This window comes from Nicotiana tabacum, chromosome 7 (genome assembly GCF_000715075.1).
Source record: "Nicotiana tabacum cultivar K326 chromosome 7, ASM71507v2, whole genome shotgun sequence".
In the NCBI taxonomy this organism is placed as follows: domain Eukaryota; kingdom Viridiplantae; phylum Streptophyta; class Magnoliopsida; order Solanales; family Solanaceae; genus Nicotiana; species Nicotiana tabacum.
In genome coordinates this window covers 91,297,880-91,313,605 of record NC_134086.1, presented here as the reverse complement: position 1 = coordinate 91,313,605, position 15,726 = coordinate 91,297,880, and the positions used below count along the sequence as shown (strand labels likewise).

Below are 15,726 nucleotides of genomic sequence, written 5' to 3'. Positions count from 1 at the left end.
AGGCAATCAGACTCCTCATAGCCTTTGCAGCAAACATGGTATTCACTCTTCATCAGATGGATGTCAAAAGTGTCTTCCTGAATGGCTACCTGAAAGAAGAAGTGTTTTAAAAACAACCTCCAGGGTTTGAGAGCAAAGAATGTCCTAAGCATGTGTACAAGTTAGACAAGGCTCTCTATGGACTCAAGCAGGCCCCAAGAGCATGGTATGAACGACTATCGAAATTCCTACTGGAGCATGGTTACAAAAGAGGTAAAATTGATAGTACCTTATTCTTAAAGGAAAAAGGTAAGGATCTCCTTGTGGTACAAATATACGTTGATGACATAATCTTTGGGGCCACCACTGATAAGCTAAGTAAGGACTTTGCAAACTTAATGGGGAGTGAGTTTGAAATGAGTATGATGGGTGAGCTTAACTTCTTCTTAGGCTTGCAGATCAATCAAAGTCATAATGGAACCATGATCCATCAGCAGAAGTATGCAAAAGAGCTTATCAAAAAGTTTAAAATGGAATAATCAAAAGAAATAGACACACCCATTGCAACTGCCACAAAATTAGACATTGATGAACCTGGTTCATCAGTTGATCAAAAGTTGTATAGTGGTATGATTGGTTCACTCTTGTATCTTACTGCCATTGGACCTGATATTGTTTTCAGTGTAGGGCTTTGTGCTCGGTTTCAGGCAAATCCAAAAGAGTCTCACTTGAGTGCTGTCAAGAGGATACTAAGATATTTGAAATGCACCACTCATTTGTGTCTTTGGTACCCCAAATGTAGTAATTTCAATCCAGTAGGATATGCTGATGTTGATTATGCAGGTTTTCTAGTGGATAGGAAAATCACCTCAGGTATGGCTCACTTTCTTGGTTCATGTCTTGTATCCTGGGCTACTAAAAAGCAAAATTCAGTGGCCTTATCCACTGCTGAGGCTGAATATGTTGTTGATGCATCTTGTTGTGCTCAATTGTTATGGATCAAACAGCAGCTGGTAGATTTTGGCATTGAAGTTGGTTGCATTCCTATATTCCGTGATAACACTGGTGCTATAAGTATGACAAAGAACCCTGTTCATCATAAGAGGACTAAGCACCTAGATGTTAGACACCACTTCTTAAGAGACAACTATGAGAAAGGATTGATCTCCATAGAATTCTATGCTACTGATAAGCAAATTGCTGACATCTTCACTAAAGCACTGAGTAGAGAAAACTTTGAAAGGAACAGGTTGGAATTAGGGATGATTAAGATCACCTAATAGGTCCAGCTCAGAATGCACAATGAAAAAAAATTTATATATTTTTGGCTAGGAATTTTGAACCTGTGTAAATATCTAGATTAAGTCTTACTCAGCTTCATACTTTAATTAGTATACTCATGTGACATGTGTATATATGACTCACTGATCTCTTACAACATTTTCTCTATTATGGCATTTGAAGCATGTTCAAGAGAGTTCTATATGAAGAACCTGGTTCACCAGTATGGGTTCATATGAAAGCTCAGGTATGTTTTCTAAACTCTGCACAATTAGAAAGATTAATAATTCAATCATGAGCAGAAGTCCTATACTTGTCAAATTACTAGAAAATTCTATCTGTTGAGCATTGAACCAGTTCCGTCCATCTAGAACTCTAAACCGTGATTTTTGCCTAATATCTAGGGAAGCCAAATCTATCATTAAAATTCTGGAATTTCAGTTTGATTAGACTTCTATTTGACCCCTGAAAAAGTTGTCGTTACTTACTTAATGTCTAATTCACTTTAAATACACACCACATCTCTAGTCTTCTTCATTATTCTAAAACCGTCAAAAACTCTTCTTCAATTCTAATTGCCCTCTTCTCCAAAATTCCTAAATTCTCTCAAGAAACGAAGAATCATATATAACCCACAAGATCATCCTGGCACTCCTCCACCACCATCTCCCTCAAATTCATCCTCATCTACTCCACCCAGTGCATCTCCAAAACCTAGATTCCGAAGGTAGAAAATGCTTGCTCGAAAAACTGTAGCATCTGGGGCGCTGAGGAAGGTTTTAAATGAAAGGTTGAAAGCTAGCCAAGTGAAAGAAAGCCCAGCTCCAAAATCCGATTCTAGCTCTGAGTCTGAATCCTTTCAATCCGCGACTGAGGGAGATGGACATGGGTCTTCTGGCTATGAAAAGACTCAGGAATCTCCTTCTAAGGTAAGTTCTTCTGTGGTTGAAAACTTAGAAAATAGGTTTGTTCTGGTTGGACCCATTGGGGATGTTGAGTTGCCTGAGATGAGTAGGAGTGGAGGTAAAAAGAAGTCTGAAAAAGAAAAAAAAAAGGGTGCATGTGGTGAAGAGAGGGGAAAAGGGACGGGACCAGTTCTTGCTATATGTGGGGTTGCACAAGATAGGTTGGATGAGAGTGGCATGAAGTCAGGGGAAAGTGGTTCAGGGGAAGCAGCTGAGGGGTTGGTTCATCTAAGCAAACAAAGAGATGAAGCTATTTCATCGACTGAAGAAACTTTGGCTGACCTACTGAAAAAGGTTGGGGCAAGTTATGACCCAAAGAAATGCAAAGCTACAACACCAAAAGCCCCAAATATTCCCAAGCCATCCAAGAAAAGAAAAGCTTTATCCCCAACACCTACTGCCTCTTCAGTGCCTAGGGGTAGAGCCACAAGAAGCGGGGTAAAACAGAGTGAAGTCGATCTACAAAAGTCTTTAGAAGAAAGCAAGAAAAAGAAAAAGGATAAGGGAAAGGGAAAGGTTGCAGAATCCTCAAAGGCTGTTGAGGAAGAAGAAATGGAACTGGTCCATCAAGAGAGGGGTACAACAGTGGAGGTTCCTACACCCAAGCCTAAGAAACCCAAGACTTCCTCCAAGAAGTCCTCCTTTGTGCCTGTAGCTGCTGAACCCACACTCGCCAAGAGGACAAAATCTGCAGTGAAAGCTAAACAAACCAAAGTTTCTGATGATGATGATTGGAGTGGAGAAGAAGAAGATGATGATGATGATGATGAATCTGAGAAGGAACAGGATAAGCTTGCTATTTTTGGCAGAAGAAAAATCTTAAAAGGTAGACTGTTGAAGGACCTGGTGGAACCAGAGATGATGAGATTGGTAGACTCTTTGGCTGCTCAGGGATGGAAGGACATGGTCCTTCAGATGGAAGGTAGGCTATCTAGAAATGAGTTGATTGAATTTATGGCAAATGCTGCTATTAAGGATGGAGTTGTCAGTAGCCAGGTGAAGGGTGTTCAAGTGCAGTTTGATGCTGTGAAACTGGGAGAGATTCTGGACATACCCTCTGAAGGGTTTGATGACTATACTAGTCAAAGGTGGCCATGCCTGGACTCCCTCCCAACTGCCCTTGAAATCACCAAAAGGTTCTGTGATTCAGAGAATGTGAATGAAGCCAGAGTTGTGCAGAAAAGTGAGATGAGGCCTCAGCACAAGGTGGTGTTTGAGTTTGTCACCAAGTGCTTATTGCCTAGACAGGAGAGAAGGCACACTGCCAACTACATGGATCTGGTTCTTATGGAATGACTGGAGAGAGGAAAGCAAATCAACTGGCCTGCCCTCATAGTCAAACTGCTAGACAGGGTCATAAATGGTTCCAAGGCTCATACTACCCCATATGGCTTCATACTAACCACAGTTCTGGACAGGCTCAATGCGCCTCTGAAGAAATATGAAATGGCCTCGAGCAAAGAACACTTTGGCATCAAAACTCTTCTTGTTTGTGACTATCTAGTCAATGCCATCCCAGTTGAACCTGGTTCATCCTTGAGGACACCCATCAACAACAAGGTTAGGACTTTGGTTCAGGAATGTGCAGCTAAGGATGCTGAAATTGCTAGGCTCAAGGATCGTGTGGTTGAAGTGGAGCTGAGAGGGATGGTCTCAGAATTGAGCTTGCAAAAGAAAAGGAGAAGAATGATGGAATTCCTCATAATATGCTGAATCGTCTCCAAACTCAACCCTCTAGTTCCTCCAAGCCTTAGGACTCCTAGGTTCTATCTCCTGAACTAGTTCTAGTATCCCCAGTGACCCAGATTAGGGATTTTTCTGTTGTTTGCTCATGGTTTAGATGTTTTACTTTCTTTTTGTGGATTGTTAGTGGCAACATATCTCTCTCAATGACAACTGATGTTTTCTCTTGTTCAATGATTATTCTGACCTTGATAGTTTAAATATGTTTGTTTGATTACTGACGATTACACCATGATTGCACTTGTAGTTGTCCCAGTGGCCAAGAGTACTTATTAAAATCTGGAATTCACATTGTATATGCAACTTTTCAATGATGCCAAAAGGGGAAAGAGATATTGTGCTTTACACATATTCTGAAATAAGTGTTATTTATGACCTAATTAACTTGGTCCTTTATGAAAAGAAAATTTTCTAAGTTTAGTGTTGATGGTTAAACTGAATTTTTACAAGAAAGCACAGAGTTTGTCATCATCAAAAAGGGGGAATTTGTTGGCCCAAGAACATGTGAAGTTTTGAAGAATGACAAATGAACTCAGTCATGGATCAGGTCCATCTTGTGAAGTACTTTCATGATCAACCTACATATGTGAGATGCACGTGAAGGAGATAGTTTGTCATCATCAAAAAGGGGGAATTTGTTGGCCCAAAAACATGTGAAGTTTTGAAGAATGACAAATGAACTCAGTCATGGACTAGGTCCATCTTGTGAAGTACTGTCATGATCAACCTACACATGTGAGATGCACGTGAAGGAGATAAGTCCTACTGATCAAACAGCAATATCTCCTGATCTGATCGAAAAGGTTGCATATTGGATAAGGGGAGAAAGTCTCCTTATATGAAGAGACCACAATCCGGATAAAGAGAGTGTTAGAGTTTGATATCTTCAAGGACTCAACTACGATAAAAGATCAGAAATTGAGTCCCAATCAAACTCTGATTTCTAACTTATTAAATGACAGTGATTGTTCTCTTTTATAGGGATTAACAAACGCAGAAGTTAAACTAAATTGAAAGAAAAAGAGCAAGGCAATTTTGCAAGCAATTTATGTGAGATTTGAGTGTGCACTCCTAAAACTACTTGAACGAGATAGAAGAACCAGTTCCATTGTGTTTTTTTCTTGTTCTAGTTCAATTGTAGTAGGTGGTTTAAAGTTGCACCTTTCAGCTTTCATAGAAGCAATTGTATTAGTTACTTTGAGTGTTCAAGTTATAAGCTAACTTGAAGTTGTCGCAATAGTTGAGGCTGTGTGCCACAACGGGATTAGAGTTAATACTTAGGTTTACAAAGTGTTTTGCTATTTTGGCTCAGTGATTTAGTGGAAGCTTGGGAAAATTCTACTGAGTAGTAGGTCGTGGTTTTTTCACCTTTTGAGCTAGGTGTTTTCCACGTAAAAATCTCTGTGTTCTTTATTTTATGTACTTTTAATTCCGCAAACAGTAGTAGTTAGAACACCTAGAAGAACCAGGTTCTTGTAGAGGAAAAATTTGGGTACCACACAAATCACCCCCCCCCCCCCCCTCTTGTGTGGTATTGACGTTTAGAACATCAAGACGCTCCATCACGACCGGGTCCGGATTTAGGGTCGTGACAATGGTCCTTCAGATGGATGAAAAGCTGGCCAGAATAGAGATTGGGGAGTTCATGGCGAATTGTAAGATCAAAGATGGTAGGGTCACCAGTGTGGTCAAAGGGGTGGCAATGAGGTTTGATGACAAAGAATTGGGGAGAGATGTTAGGTATACCTACTGAAGGGTACAATTATTATAAGAAACTCAAATGGCCAAGTCGAGAGAATCTCCCTACTGCCCTTGCCATCACTAGGAAGTTTGGTGACAATAAAGAGGAGCTTGAGCCCAAGGCTATTTACAAAAGTGAGATGAAGCCACCTCATAAAGTGTTGTTCGAATTTGTTAACAAAGTTGTGCTGCCCAGACAGGAAAGGAGGTACATTGCCACATTCATGGACCTGGTCCTTATGGAATATTTGGACAGTGGAAGGCAAATCAATTGGCCTGGATTTATCATCCAGCTTCTTGACAGGTTTCTGAATGGCACCAAAACTCACGCCATACCCTATGATTTTATTCTCACTGTTGTACTTGCACACGTCAAAGTACCCATCAAGAAATGGGAAGTTGGTACAAGCAAGGATCATTTTGGGGCAAACCTCTAACTTCTTGTGACTATAAAGTCCAAACCACTCCCAAAGAACCTGGTTCATCTAAAACGATACCAGCGAACAGCAAAGTGCGAGCTTTGGTGCTAGAAAGTGGGGCTAAGGATGCTGAGATTGATAGGCTAAAGAAGAGGTTGGCAGAAGTGGAGACTGAGAGAGATGCTCTCAGAACTGAGCTGGCAAAAGAGAAGGAGAAGAATGATGGCATTCTTCAGGATATGCTGAAACTGCTCCAAGCCAAAAACCAAGACCCTGGTCCTTCCCAGCCTTAAGCCTCCTAGCCTAGTGTAGATCAACCAGTGACTCAATTCATAATTTTTTGTTTCTTTTGCTCATGATCCATTATTTTTATTTCTTCTTATTCTTTGTGATGGGATCTTATCAATCAATGAAATTCACTACTTTATTTATTGATATTTCTTTGATGGCTACTATCCTTAGATTGATAGATGATGATTAAATCCATGATTGTATTTGAAGTAGCCCAGTGGCCATGAGTAATTTCTATTGAAATCCGATTATCTAACATGATTATGCAACTTTTTGATGATGCCAAAAAGGGAAATTAGGTTGTGCTTTTACTTTAGACAGTAATGTTTATAACCTGATGAACCTAGTCCTTGATGATTAGTGAGTATAACGATTTGTGTTGATGTTGAGCTGAGTTAAAATAGGGCCTACGCTTATGAAAAATACAGAGTTTGTCATCATCAAAAAAGGGAAATTTGTTGGCCTAAGTGAAGTTTATTTTGAAGATTGATAAAGGAACTCAAACATGAACTAGGTCCATCCACAGTGTACATAGACACGGGCAGATTCAAGCATAAGGGATGCACGTGAGGGGGATAAGCTTAACTTGTTATATCTGATATCTCTTGATTGAAAAGGTTGCATAATTGATAAGGAGAAGGACTCCTTACTCAAAGAGAACACTATCCAAGATAAGGAAGGAATTAGAAGTTGAAGTTAACTAGAACTCTTCCACCAAGAGAGAGTACAGGATTGGAACTCTAGTTATTTCCTATTCTTCTAACTCTATAAATTGCAAGATATTCTCACTTTACAGGCATGCACAAAAGCTGAAGTTAAACGTGAGTTGAGAGCAAAATAGCAAGGCATTTTGCAAGCAATTCTTGTGTGATTCAATGTGCGAATCTGAAGTTACATGAACCAGATAGAGAACCAATTCCAAGTGTCTGTCTTTTATTCTAGTTTCATTGTAGTGGGTGTTTTCAATTTGTATCTTTCAGCTTTATCTAGAAGCAATTATATTAGTTACTCTGAGTATTCTAGTTAGAGTTAATTTGAAGTTGTTGCAACAGTTAGAGGCCAGTTGCCACAACGGGATAAGAGGTAATCTTTAGATTACAAAGAGCTTTTGTAAATGTTATTTTGGCTCAGTGATTTAGTGAAGTGTTAGGGAAAATCCTACTGAGTAGTAGGTCGTGATTTTTTTCACCTTTTGAGCCAAGTATTTTTCACTTAAAAATACTTGTGTTCTTTACTTTCCGCATTTATTATTTCCATAATAGTAGTATAAGGAACATAAAGAAGAACCAGGTCCTTCTATAATCTGTGCACTCGAAAATTGGACACCACACAAATCACCATCCCCCTCTTGTGTGGCATTGAAGTATAAAATATCAGATTATATCAGTTTATTATATACACATATTATATTAGTAGGGCGATAAAAAAAAAAGACTTGCTTTGTGTTTTGATAATAAATTTACACAGATAGGGATGGCAATGGGGCGGGTGCGGAGCGGGATGGGTTTACTCTTATGCGGAGGCGGGGTACGGGTTCAATGTGGGGCAACTTTGAATTTTAGCTTTTTTGAAACAAAACAATCATTTCAACTACAATTTCACATTCTTTTAATTTAAATTAAAAGGCTGACTTGAATTAAATTTATCCATTTCATCATAAAATCAATCTTAATTCCTAACTTGGCATCTTAGAATAACTTGGTTTTTTATGAGCTGGACCATTTTTTTTTGGGGGGGGGGGGGGGGCAATTAATTAAAAGACAGTATAAAAATGTGGATGGACCAAAATTTCTCATACCAAATACTAATTAAGATGCGAGACTAAAGCCATTAACAGAAAGTAACAACTATAATCAAGGAAATTAACATGAATTACGCTGAATCAAATCTATGTTTTCCTTATTTAATACTCTGTTTTTCTAATTCTAAATGTGCATTTTAAAATTTATTTGATTTATAATTAACCAATTTGTATAAGTCTCATCAAAATGATATTACATAAGTCAAGATATGGTATTAGTAATAGGAAATGATAGTAACCATTTATTTTGGAAGATAAGCGTAATACTTTCTCAGTTTTATATTTATGTGATTCTATTAAACTCTCCATTTTATAAAATAATAAATGTCAAACTATTTTATTTTTTAAAAAAAAAGAAGAGAAAAATTAGATGGGGCCGGGCGGGGCAGGTCCAAGCAGGGCGGGGTGAAAGTTTTGTGGGTTTTGCCAAACCCGCCCTGCCCCATTGCCATCCCTACACAAACGATCCTTAGGCTCGATGTTTCATTCAGAATACAGCAGGGTGGATATACAAAGCAGTCCTAACATATTGTATACACATTATATTAGCAGGGCGATCAAAAGACTTGCTTTTGTGTTTTGATAATATATTTACACAAACGGTCCTTAGGCTCGATTTTTCATTTAGAATACAGCAGGGTGTATATACAGAGAAGTCCCAACAGTCCTCGGATATATGTATTGTAGAACTGTAAGACGAATATATGAAGTTGATATGATCGAAGCTGAGTAAAATGTGTATACTATTCAGGAGTAAAATGTGTCCAACGCATAAGACCTAACTTTAAATGAACATAACTCACAATCTATAATGGGTGATGTAGATTGCTACCCATCTTTTAAGTCTAGTTACGCTTAACTAAAAGAGTATGCACTAACAATGTAAACAGGTTTTTACACTCTTATTCATATGACTTTCCTCAACCAACCATAAGTAGCTAGCACCAATGAATCCTCCATTTGAAAAGCCAACCAGCCTGCTAACATTGGGTGATGGGAGATGAGAATTTTGTATTTTATCAATTTTCAAGAATTTGCAAGCCTAGAATCTCAAATCACCTTGCTTTTCTTCAACTTGCTTTCTAATACTTCTTTCCTCAAACTCAATGTACTTGTACCACTTAGCACAAAGGAGGTATACTAGAAAATCAGCTGCTGTCAATGCTGCTAAGAGGAAGTAGAATCTATCCAAATGACCCTTGTTGAGGTTTCCAGGTATCCAACCAGGCATATTATCCGTAGTCGAAATTCTCATCACTATGGAAACCAGCAAGCTACTGACATAGTTCCCTAGTGAAATTGAAGTCATGCAAAGTGCACTTCCAAAGCTTTTCAATCCATCTGGTGCTTGTCCATTGAAAAACTCCAATTGTCCAACATACATGAAAACCTCTGATGCTCCAATTAGTACATATTGTGGGACTTGCCACAAAATGCTTAAAGAACTTGAATTGGTGCAATGAGAACAATCTATGCTGGCATATTTTAACCTGAAATGCTCCACTATTCCAGCTGCTACCATTGCCATTATAGCAATAATAAGACCAACTCCCATTCGTTGGAGCTCGGTTAGTCCTCTTTGAGAAGACTTCTTTAGACTGGCAACGAAGGGGTCAAGAACTCGCCTGTAGATGAAAATGAATGCTGCAACACTAAGGATATCGAAGCTTGACATGCTTGCAGGAGGGATGTGAAATCGCGACACTGTTGTTTTCATGGCATCGCCTTGTTCCACGAATAAAGAGGCCATTTGAGTAAACACAACAGAGTAGAGTATTGTACAAAGCCAAATTGGAAATAGTCTTAGAATGCATTTCACTTCTTCCACTTGAGTCACTGGACAAAGGCGCCACGGATTATCAAATCTCTCCTTTGATGTGATTATAGCAGCTTTGTTCAAAAATCTGTTACCAAAAAAATCGTGTTATAATTATATCCACGTGCACTTATATATGTAAACAAACAACAACCAATTTGGAAACGATGGCAGGATTGGAACGAGGGGAACAATAGGATGTGTGGGTGTGGGTGTGTGTGTATAATAACAAAAATTGCACCAACTTAAAATTTAATACTCTGGCAAAGGGGATTTAATTGACCATCCTTGGACCAATGTGGCTTCGGCCACTGGTGAAGGGGGTTCGAGGTGCTAAGATGTAGCAAAAATTGCTCCATCTAGGTGCTATTTGCACTCCTCTCATTTAGCTAATAAATCTAAGACTAAAATAATCTTAGAATAAGGTTCAAATTTCAAAAGAATAACTTACTTAAATTCTTTTGTATGCAGTATGTTTCGACTGCCATTATCAGCAAGGTCTCTTCCATCACCTTCATATAGCTCATATCCATTTGAAGGTTGCTCTATCTTCCATTTTCTAATTGCAGCTACAAGCACTTGACAAAATCTTGAAATGGGATTTCCTGTAGGTTTTCGGTGTCTGTACCTAGGCGTCCCAATAAGAAAAAGAACTAGTGCCAAAATAGCTGAGCAAGCCGATGCCCAAAAACCAAGTGTCCACATTCCCTTATCCTCAACATAAACTAAGATAGTGTTTGAAAACAAAGATCCAAGATTCAATGCTAAGTAGAAATAGCTAAAGAAAGACACTTTTGAATGACTTTCTTGAGGATGATCTTCATCAAATTGATCTGCTCCAAATGTTGCAATGGTAGGTTGATACCCTCCATTGCCAAGAGCAATTAAGTAAATGGACATATAGAAGAGCACAATATGGACAGTTGAATGGGATCGACAAGGCATTTTTTCATCTCCACAACCATTAGGCTTGATCAAGAAAATGTATGAAGTTAATGATAATGATACTAGTCCCTGCAAAAGACAAACTTCAACATGAGCCTAATTTTTATGCGCGGAAAAAGAACTTTTACATTATTGGGGGATCTAAAAGATAACTACATGTAATTATCAATAATAAGTCGATTCGATTAGTAGCATGGAAAATGAGGTAGGTAACTCCAATGGTTAAAATATACTACTACTAATAATAATGTAAAAATCTTTTGTTTACACTATCTGTATATTTCGACATATATAAATGAGAAAATGGACATGTAGAATAACTTACAGCAACGAAAATGGCTTGGAAGATGGCACAAGTCTTGTATCTACCCCAGTAGGAATCACTTAAGAAAGCTCCCAAAAGGGAGAAGATGTAAACAGTCCCTGTCCATTTGCTCACATTGTTGGCTGCTTCAGCATTATCTTGCCCCATAACTCTAGTAAGAAATAGGACTAGATTCACTCCAACTCCAAAGAATGCTAGTGTAGCTAAACCTTGATTCACTATATATTCATCCAAAATCAAAATAAGTCGATACGTTAAGTAACAAATTCACAGATTTTTACACTATCAATGTAGTTGTTATAAATCATTTTGACATGAATATGTAAAAGGAGAAATCTGTAAGTTGACAGAATTTAAATAGATTTACCAAGTAATAGGACACCAGCAAACCATCTTCCAGTAGTGGCACGCACAGCAGGACGACCATGCTTATCCACAGTTCCATCAAGAGTTAATTCTTCCTCTGAATTCCCTAACTTCTCCTCCCTCTGACCCTGCTAAAAGAAAACAAGGAACACTATCTATTAATCCGAAAATTTCTGCTAGTTAACAGTCGTCGTGTGTCAGAAAGTCACGTTCAAGGTATAAGGTAAAACTTATCCGACGTTTATTCCATGAATAAACGTTCTCACCTTAATTTATGACTTAATCTTAGTTAATCAGTATGGTTTGCTTAGTGCACGTGCTGCCTCCTTTTTGTTCATCACCACACTTATACCTAAGGGCCCGTTTGGCCATTAGAAAATAATTCACTTTTTTCGGATAAAACTCATTTTTTTTTTCACAATAAGTGTTTGGATTTCACAATTTTTCGAAAATTTGAAAAACTACAAAAAGTTGTTTTCCAAAATTTTCAATTCAAATCACCCGCAAAAATTCAAAAACAACTCCACATTGTATTCATTTTCAAACACAACTCTAATTTTCAAATACCATTTTTACTTAAAAAAATATCATAAATAACTTAAAGGAATTTAAAAATAAGAAATCGTACAACAAAAAGAGAAAAAATTAAAGTAAACAAAAATAATACTCCCATCGTTCCAGTTTATGTGAACCTATTTCTTTAATGGTTTGTTCCAAAAAGAATAACTCCTTTCTAAATTTGGAAACAATTTAGCTTAAACTTTCAATTCTACCCTTAATGAGAAGCTTTTATAACCACACAAATACTCTGGACCCTTTTTGACGTGTTTAGGATCACAAGTTCCAAAAATCTTTATTTTTTTTAAACTTCGTGCTCAATCAAACATGTTCACATAAATTGGAATGGAGGAAGTATTTTCTTTGGTTTTCAAGACATAAATATTTCTTTTTTTAGCACAAACATTAATTTTACTTCTCCTATGTTTTCTTAGGGTAGCTTTCTCCTTAATCCCATGAAAGGGACAACCCGTGTATGTTGAGGTAGGTACGTGACGTGATCTCAGTTCTTTTTACACGTTAAACGTAAAATAATTACATCTTGTCTGCAACAGCAAATAAATGCACATTTGCAACAATCAATGGAGTAGTCTTTTATAGTTGAAGATCTCTTTCTGAGTCATTAATATTACTTGACGTGATTGGCTTCTCTTATTATCAGAATGTATATATGTATTTGAAGCCGTGGCATTTCTACGCTATCAATTTGCTATTATAGCACTACTGCACGTTAATTTTGCATGAATTACTTGCACATCTAATATTCGTATTCAATTTAAAATAGAAGCCTACACGGCAAGCTCTGACAATACTCCCGTGATTTAAATTTTTATGGGATTCTTACTTCTTTCATTGACTGCAAAAAAGAGGTTTTTACAATATCATATCACTTAACAATAAGAAACACTACGGAGTATTTAATAGCCTCAATTCAAATTAAGATACTCTCATATATAACGTAAAAATCCTTTAAAGTTTTTGTAATGTGTATACCATGTAGTGATTGGAAAAGAAAAGGAAACCAAACTAAAAAGAGTTATTCCGGTGATCAATGAAGATAATATGAAAGGTAAATAATGGAAAACAAACAAAGAAAAGTAGCACATGCATATAACCTGAAGAACTAATACTTGAACATTTTGAAGAAGAAAAAACTAGATATAGTCCATTATTTTGTAGTAAGTACTCCGAAATTAGGAAACTATCAAGAGTTAATTCAATGTTCTTTTCTTTTTTGAGAAGCTAGAACATTTCCTAATTTCTGACATGAAATGAAGTAAAAATAGAGGGCGATCCCGAAAAAGAAAAGAACGAAAAGAAGACCACTTCTAACCCATTAATCAACTTTGAGTAGCTTGAGGTATAATTTTATAAGAAAAAACATCCAGGGCAAAGCTGGCTCTGTCGTCTATAGTAAGAAATGAAATGATGATATGTGCACCTTAAGATTTTAAGATTCTGGTTTTGGATGCCATAATACAAAAAGAATTTAAGTTACACACAGTATAAAGTATCATCTATGCAATTTAACTGATTATAACAGGTTAATTTTCCAGGCTATCAGATCAAATTTGATATGAAAAACATCCAGAGTAAAGCTTGCCCAGGCATCTATAGCAAGAAACGAAATGATGATATGTGCACCTTAAGATTTTAAGATTATGGTTATTGGAGGCCATAACACGAAAAGAGTTTATACATACAGTATACATTTAATATCATCTATGCAACTTAACAGATTACATGTTACATCTACTATATTTTCCGGGCTATGATCATCAGATCAAATTTGATACGAAAATTTTACTTGTTGTTGTGGCTGGCTAGCTTGAAAATTTTGATCAAAGACTGCATTATCAGTAAAAAAAAGAAAAAAAAAAAAAGGATAGCCAGAATAAACCATACTAGTAAAAAGAAAAAGAAGACAAGAAATACCAGAATGTTCATGCATGCACTTGAAGAATGGAGATTAATTAAGATGTGCATAACAGGAAATGAAGTGGACAAGTTTAGGAATGGAAATTAAAGGAAAGAAAAGTGCACAAACCAATTTGTCAATGTTTAAGAACTCCATTAATGTTGCTTTATAAACAAAAATTTGCAGAGAAAAGCTGCTGAAAGGTATAATCTTCAGTGGGAGGAGAAGAGAGGAGAAGAGAGGAGAGGAGAGGAGAAGTAGTTTTCTTGGAGGGGGTAATGGAATTTGTGAAACAAATGTGAAGATAAGAAGAGGAGACGCGAAAAGGTGGACAATTTATAGTGGTATAGTCCTAATATAAACGGCCGTTGGAGATATAATTAAGTAAATAAAAGTATATTCTTTCTAACAGCTTAACCTTTTAGATGAGATGGTTACATACTGCAACATGGTATCAGAGCAGGCAGATGTCCTGGTTTCGAATCCCACCACCCCACCGCAGGCAAATTAAAGGGGCATGTTGGAGATATAATTATTAAGTAAATAAAAATATGTTCTCTAACAGCTTACCGCTTTAGATGAGATGATCGCATACTTCAACAATAAGTATATTACGTAGTTGAAAAACTAAGAAAAACGATCACTTGGGAAACATTATTATCGAAGAAGGTGCAAAAGAAGAGTGATTTAGGAGTTGTTTCTCTTTCAAATGGAGCTGGGAGAAATTGAAGGGTTTAGATTAAGCTGTCTTAATTCTGATCAAGCTGTATTGATGCTGACACATATCAAAGTTATTTACTCCTTCTTCCCCATTTATGTAATACTTTTATTTTTTTTCTTTTTAGTTTGTAAAAAACGAAAAATGATACTTTTTTAGAAACAATGTAACTTTAAATTATTTATTTTAGCTGAAATAATTTATAACTAGACAAATTTATATTACGGATTTCAAAAGTATTTTTTTTAAAAAAACTTTATTCCCACTTAAATAAAAATTGGGACGGAGGGAGTAGCAATTTTGATGCAGTATAAAGTATCATTTTCAGTTTCATTTGAGTTCCTTATTTCTGTCCAAGTTTCTGTAGAGAGGAGAGTTAGTAACCTGTGTTGAGTTTGCTATCGTTTGTAATTGCTTCACTTGGTTATTTATAAAAGTTAATTAATTACCGGAAAAATAAAAAATTATTCAACTATTCACATTTTATATTTGGACATAGTAATTAGTATCATTTACTATACCGATCTTTTTACTGTTACGTTGCTTTCACTTAAGTAATTAGCTTGGGTAGAGAATATGATAGAAATGGTTTAGAATATTCTAGGTGCCGCACCCTTGTCTATTGTCTCTAATTGATCTTACTGATCAAATATCTAAAAATTCTTCTTCATTCACACTTCTAGCCATGCACACGAGCAAGTATTATACCTATATATGTCTCAAAGACCAAACTTGATAGTATCATAATTCTTTAATCAAAATACTTATCGTTTTAAGAAAATTAAACTGAACTAATTAAGTAAAATAAAATCTCCTCTTAGGTTCGTAAGGGTTGTGTACTTTAAAGTTCAATGGTTATAT

At 36.6% G+C, this 15,726-nt stretch overlaps 1 protein-coding gene across 2 annotated transcripts; it reads right to left on the bottom strand.

The window, feature by feature from the left end:
- Positions 1-8,945: 8,945 nt before the first annotated feature.
- On the bottom strand, positions 8,946-14,448 carry LOC107774074 (protein NRT1/ PTR FAMILY 7.3). Of its 2 annotated transcripts, none has more exons than XM_016593543.2 (5): positions 14,277-14,448; positions 11,673-11,799; positions 11,306-11,523; positions 10,487-11,049; positions 8,946-10,123 (listed from the first exon to the last, which is right to left on the bottom strand). In XM_016593543.2, the coding sequence occupies exons 1-5, from the start codon at positions 14,301-14,303 to the stop codon at positions 9,262-9,264; spliced, it is 1,797 nt and encodes a 598-aa protein (XP_016449029.1). In that variant the 5' UTR covers positions 14,304-14,448; the 3' UTR covers positions 8,946-9,261. The 2 variants fall into 2 exon arrangements, with proteins under 2 accessions (XP_016449029.1, XP_016449028.1); XM_016593542.2 differs by having other exon boundaries at positions 11,673-11,802; positions 14,277-14,435.
- Between the last annotated feature and the right edge of the window lie 1,278 nt (positions 14,449-15,726).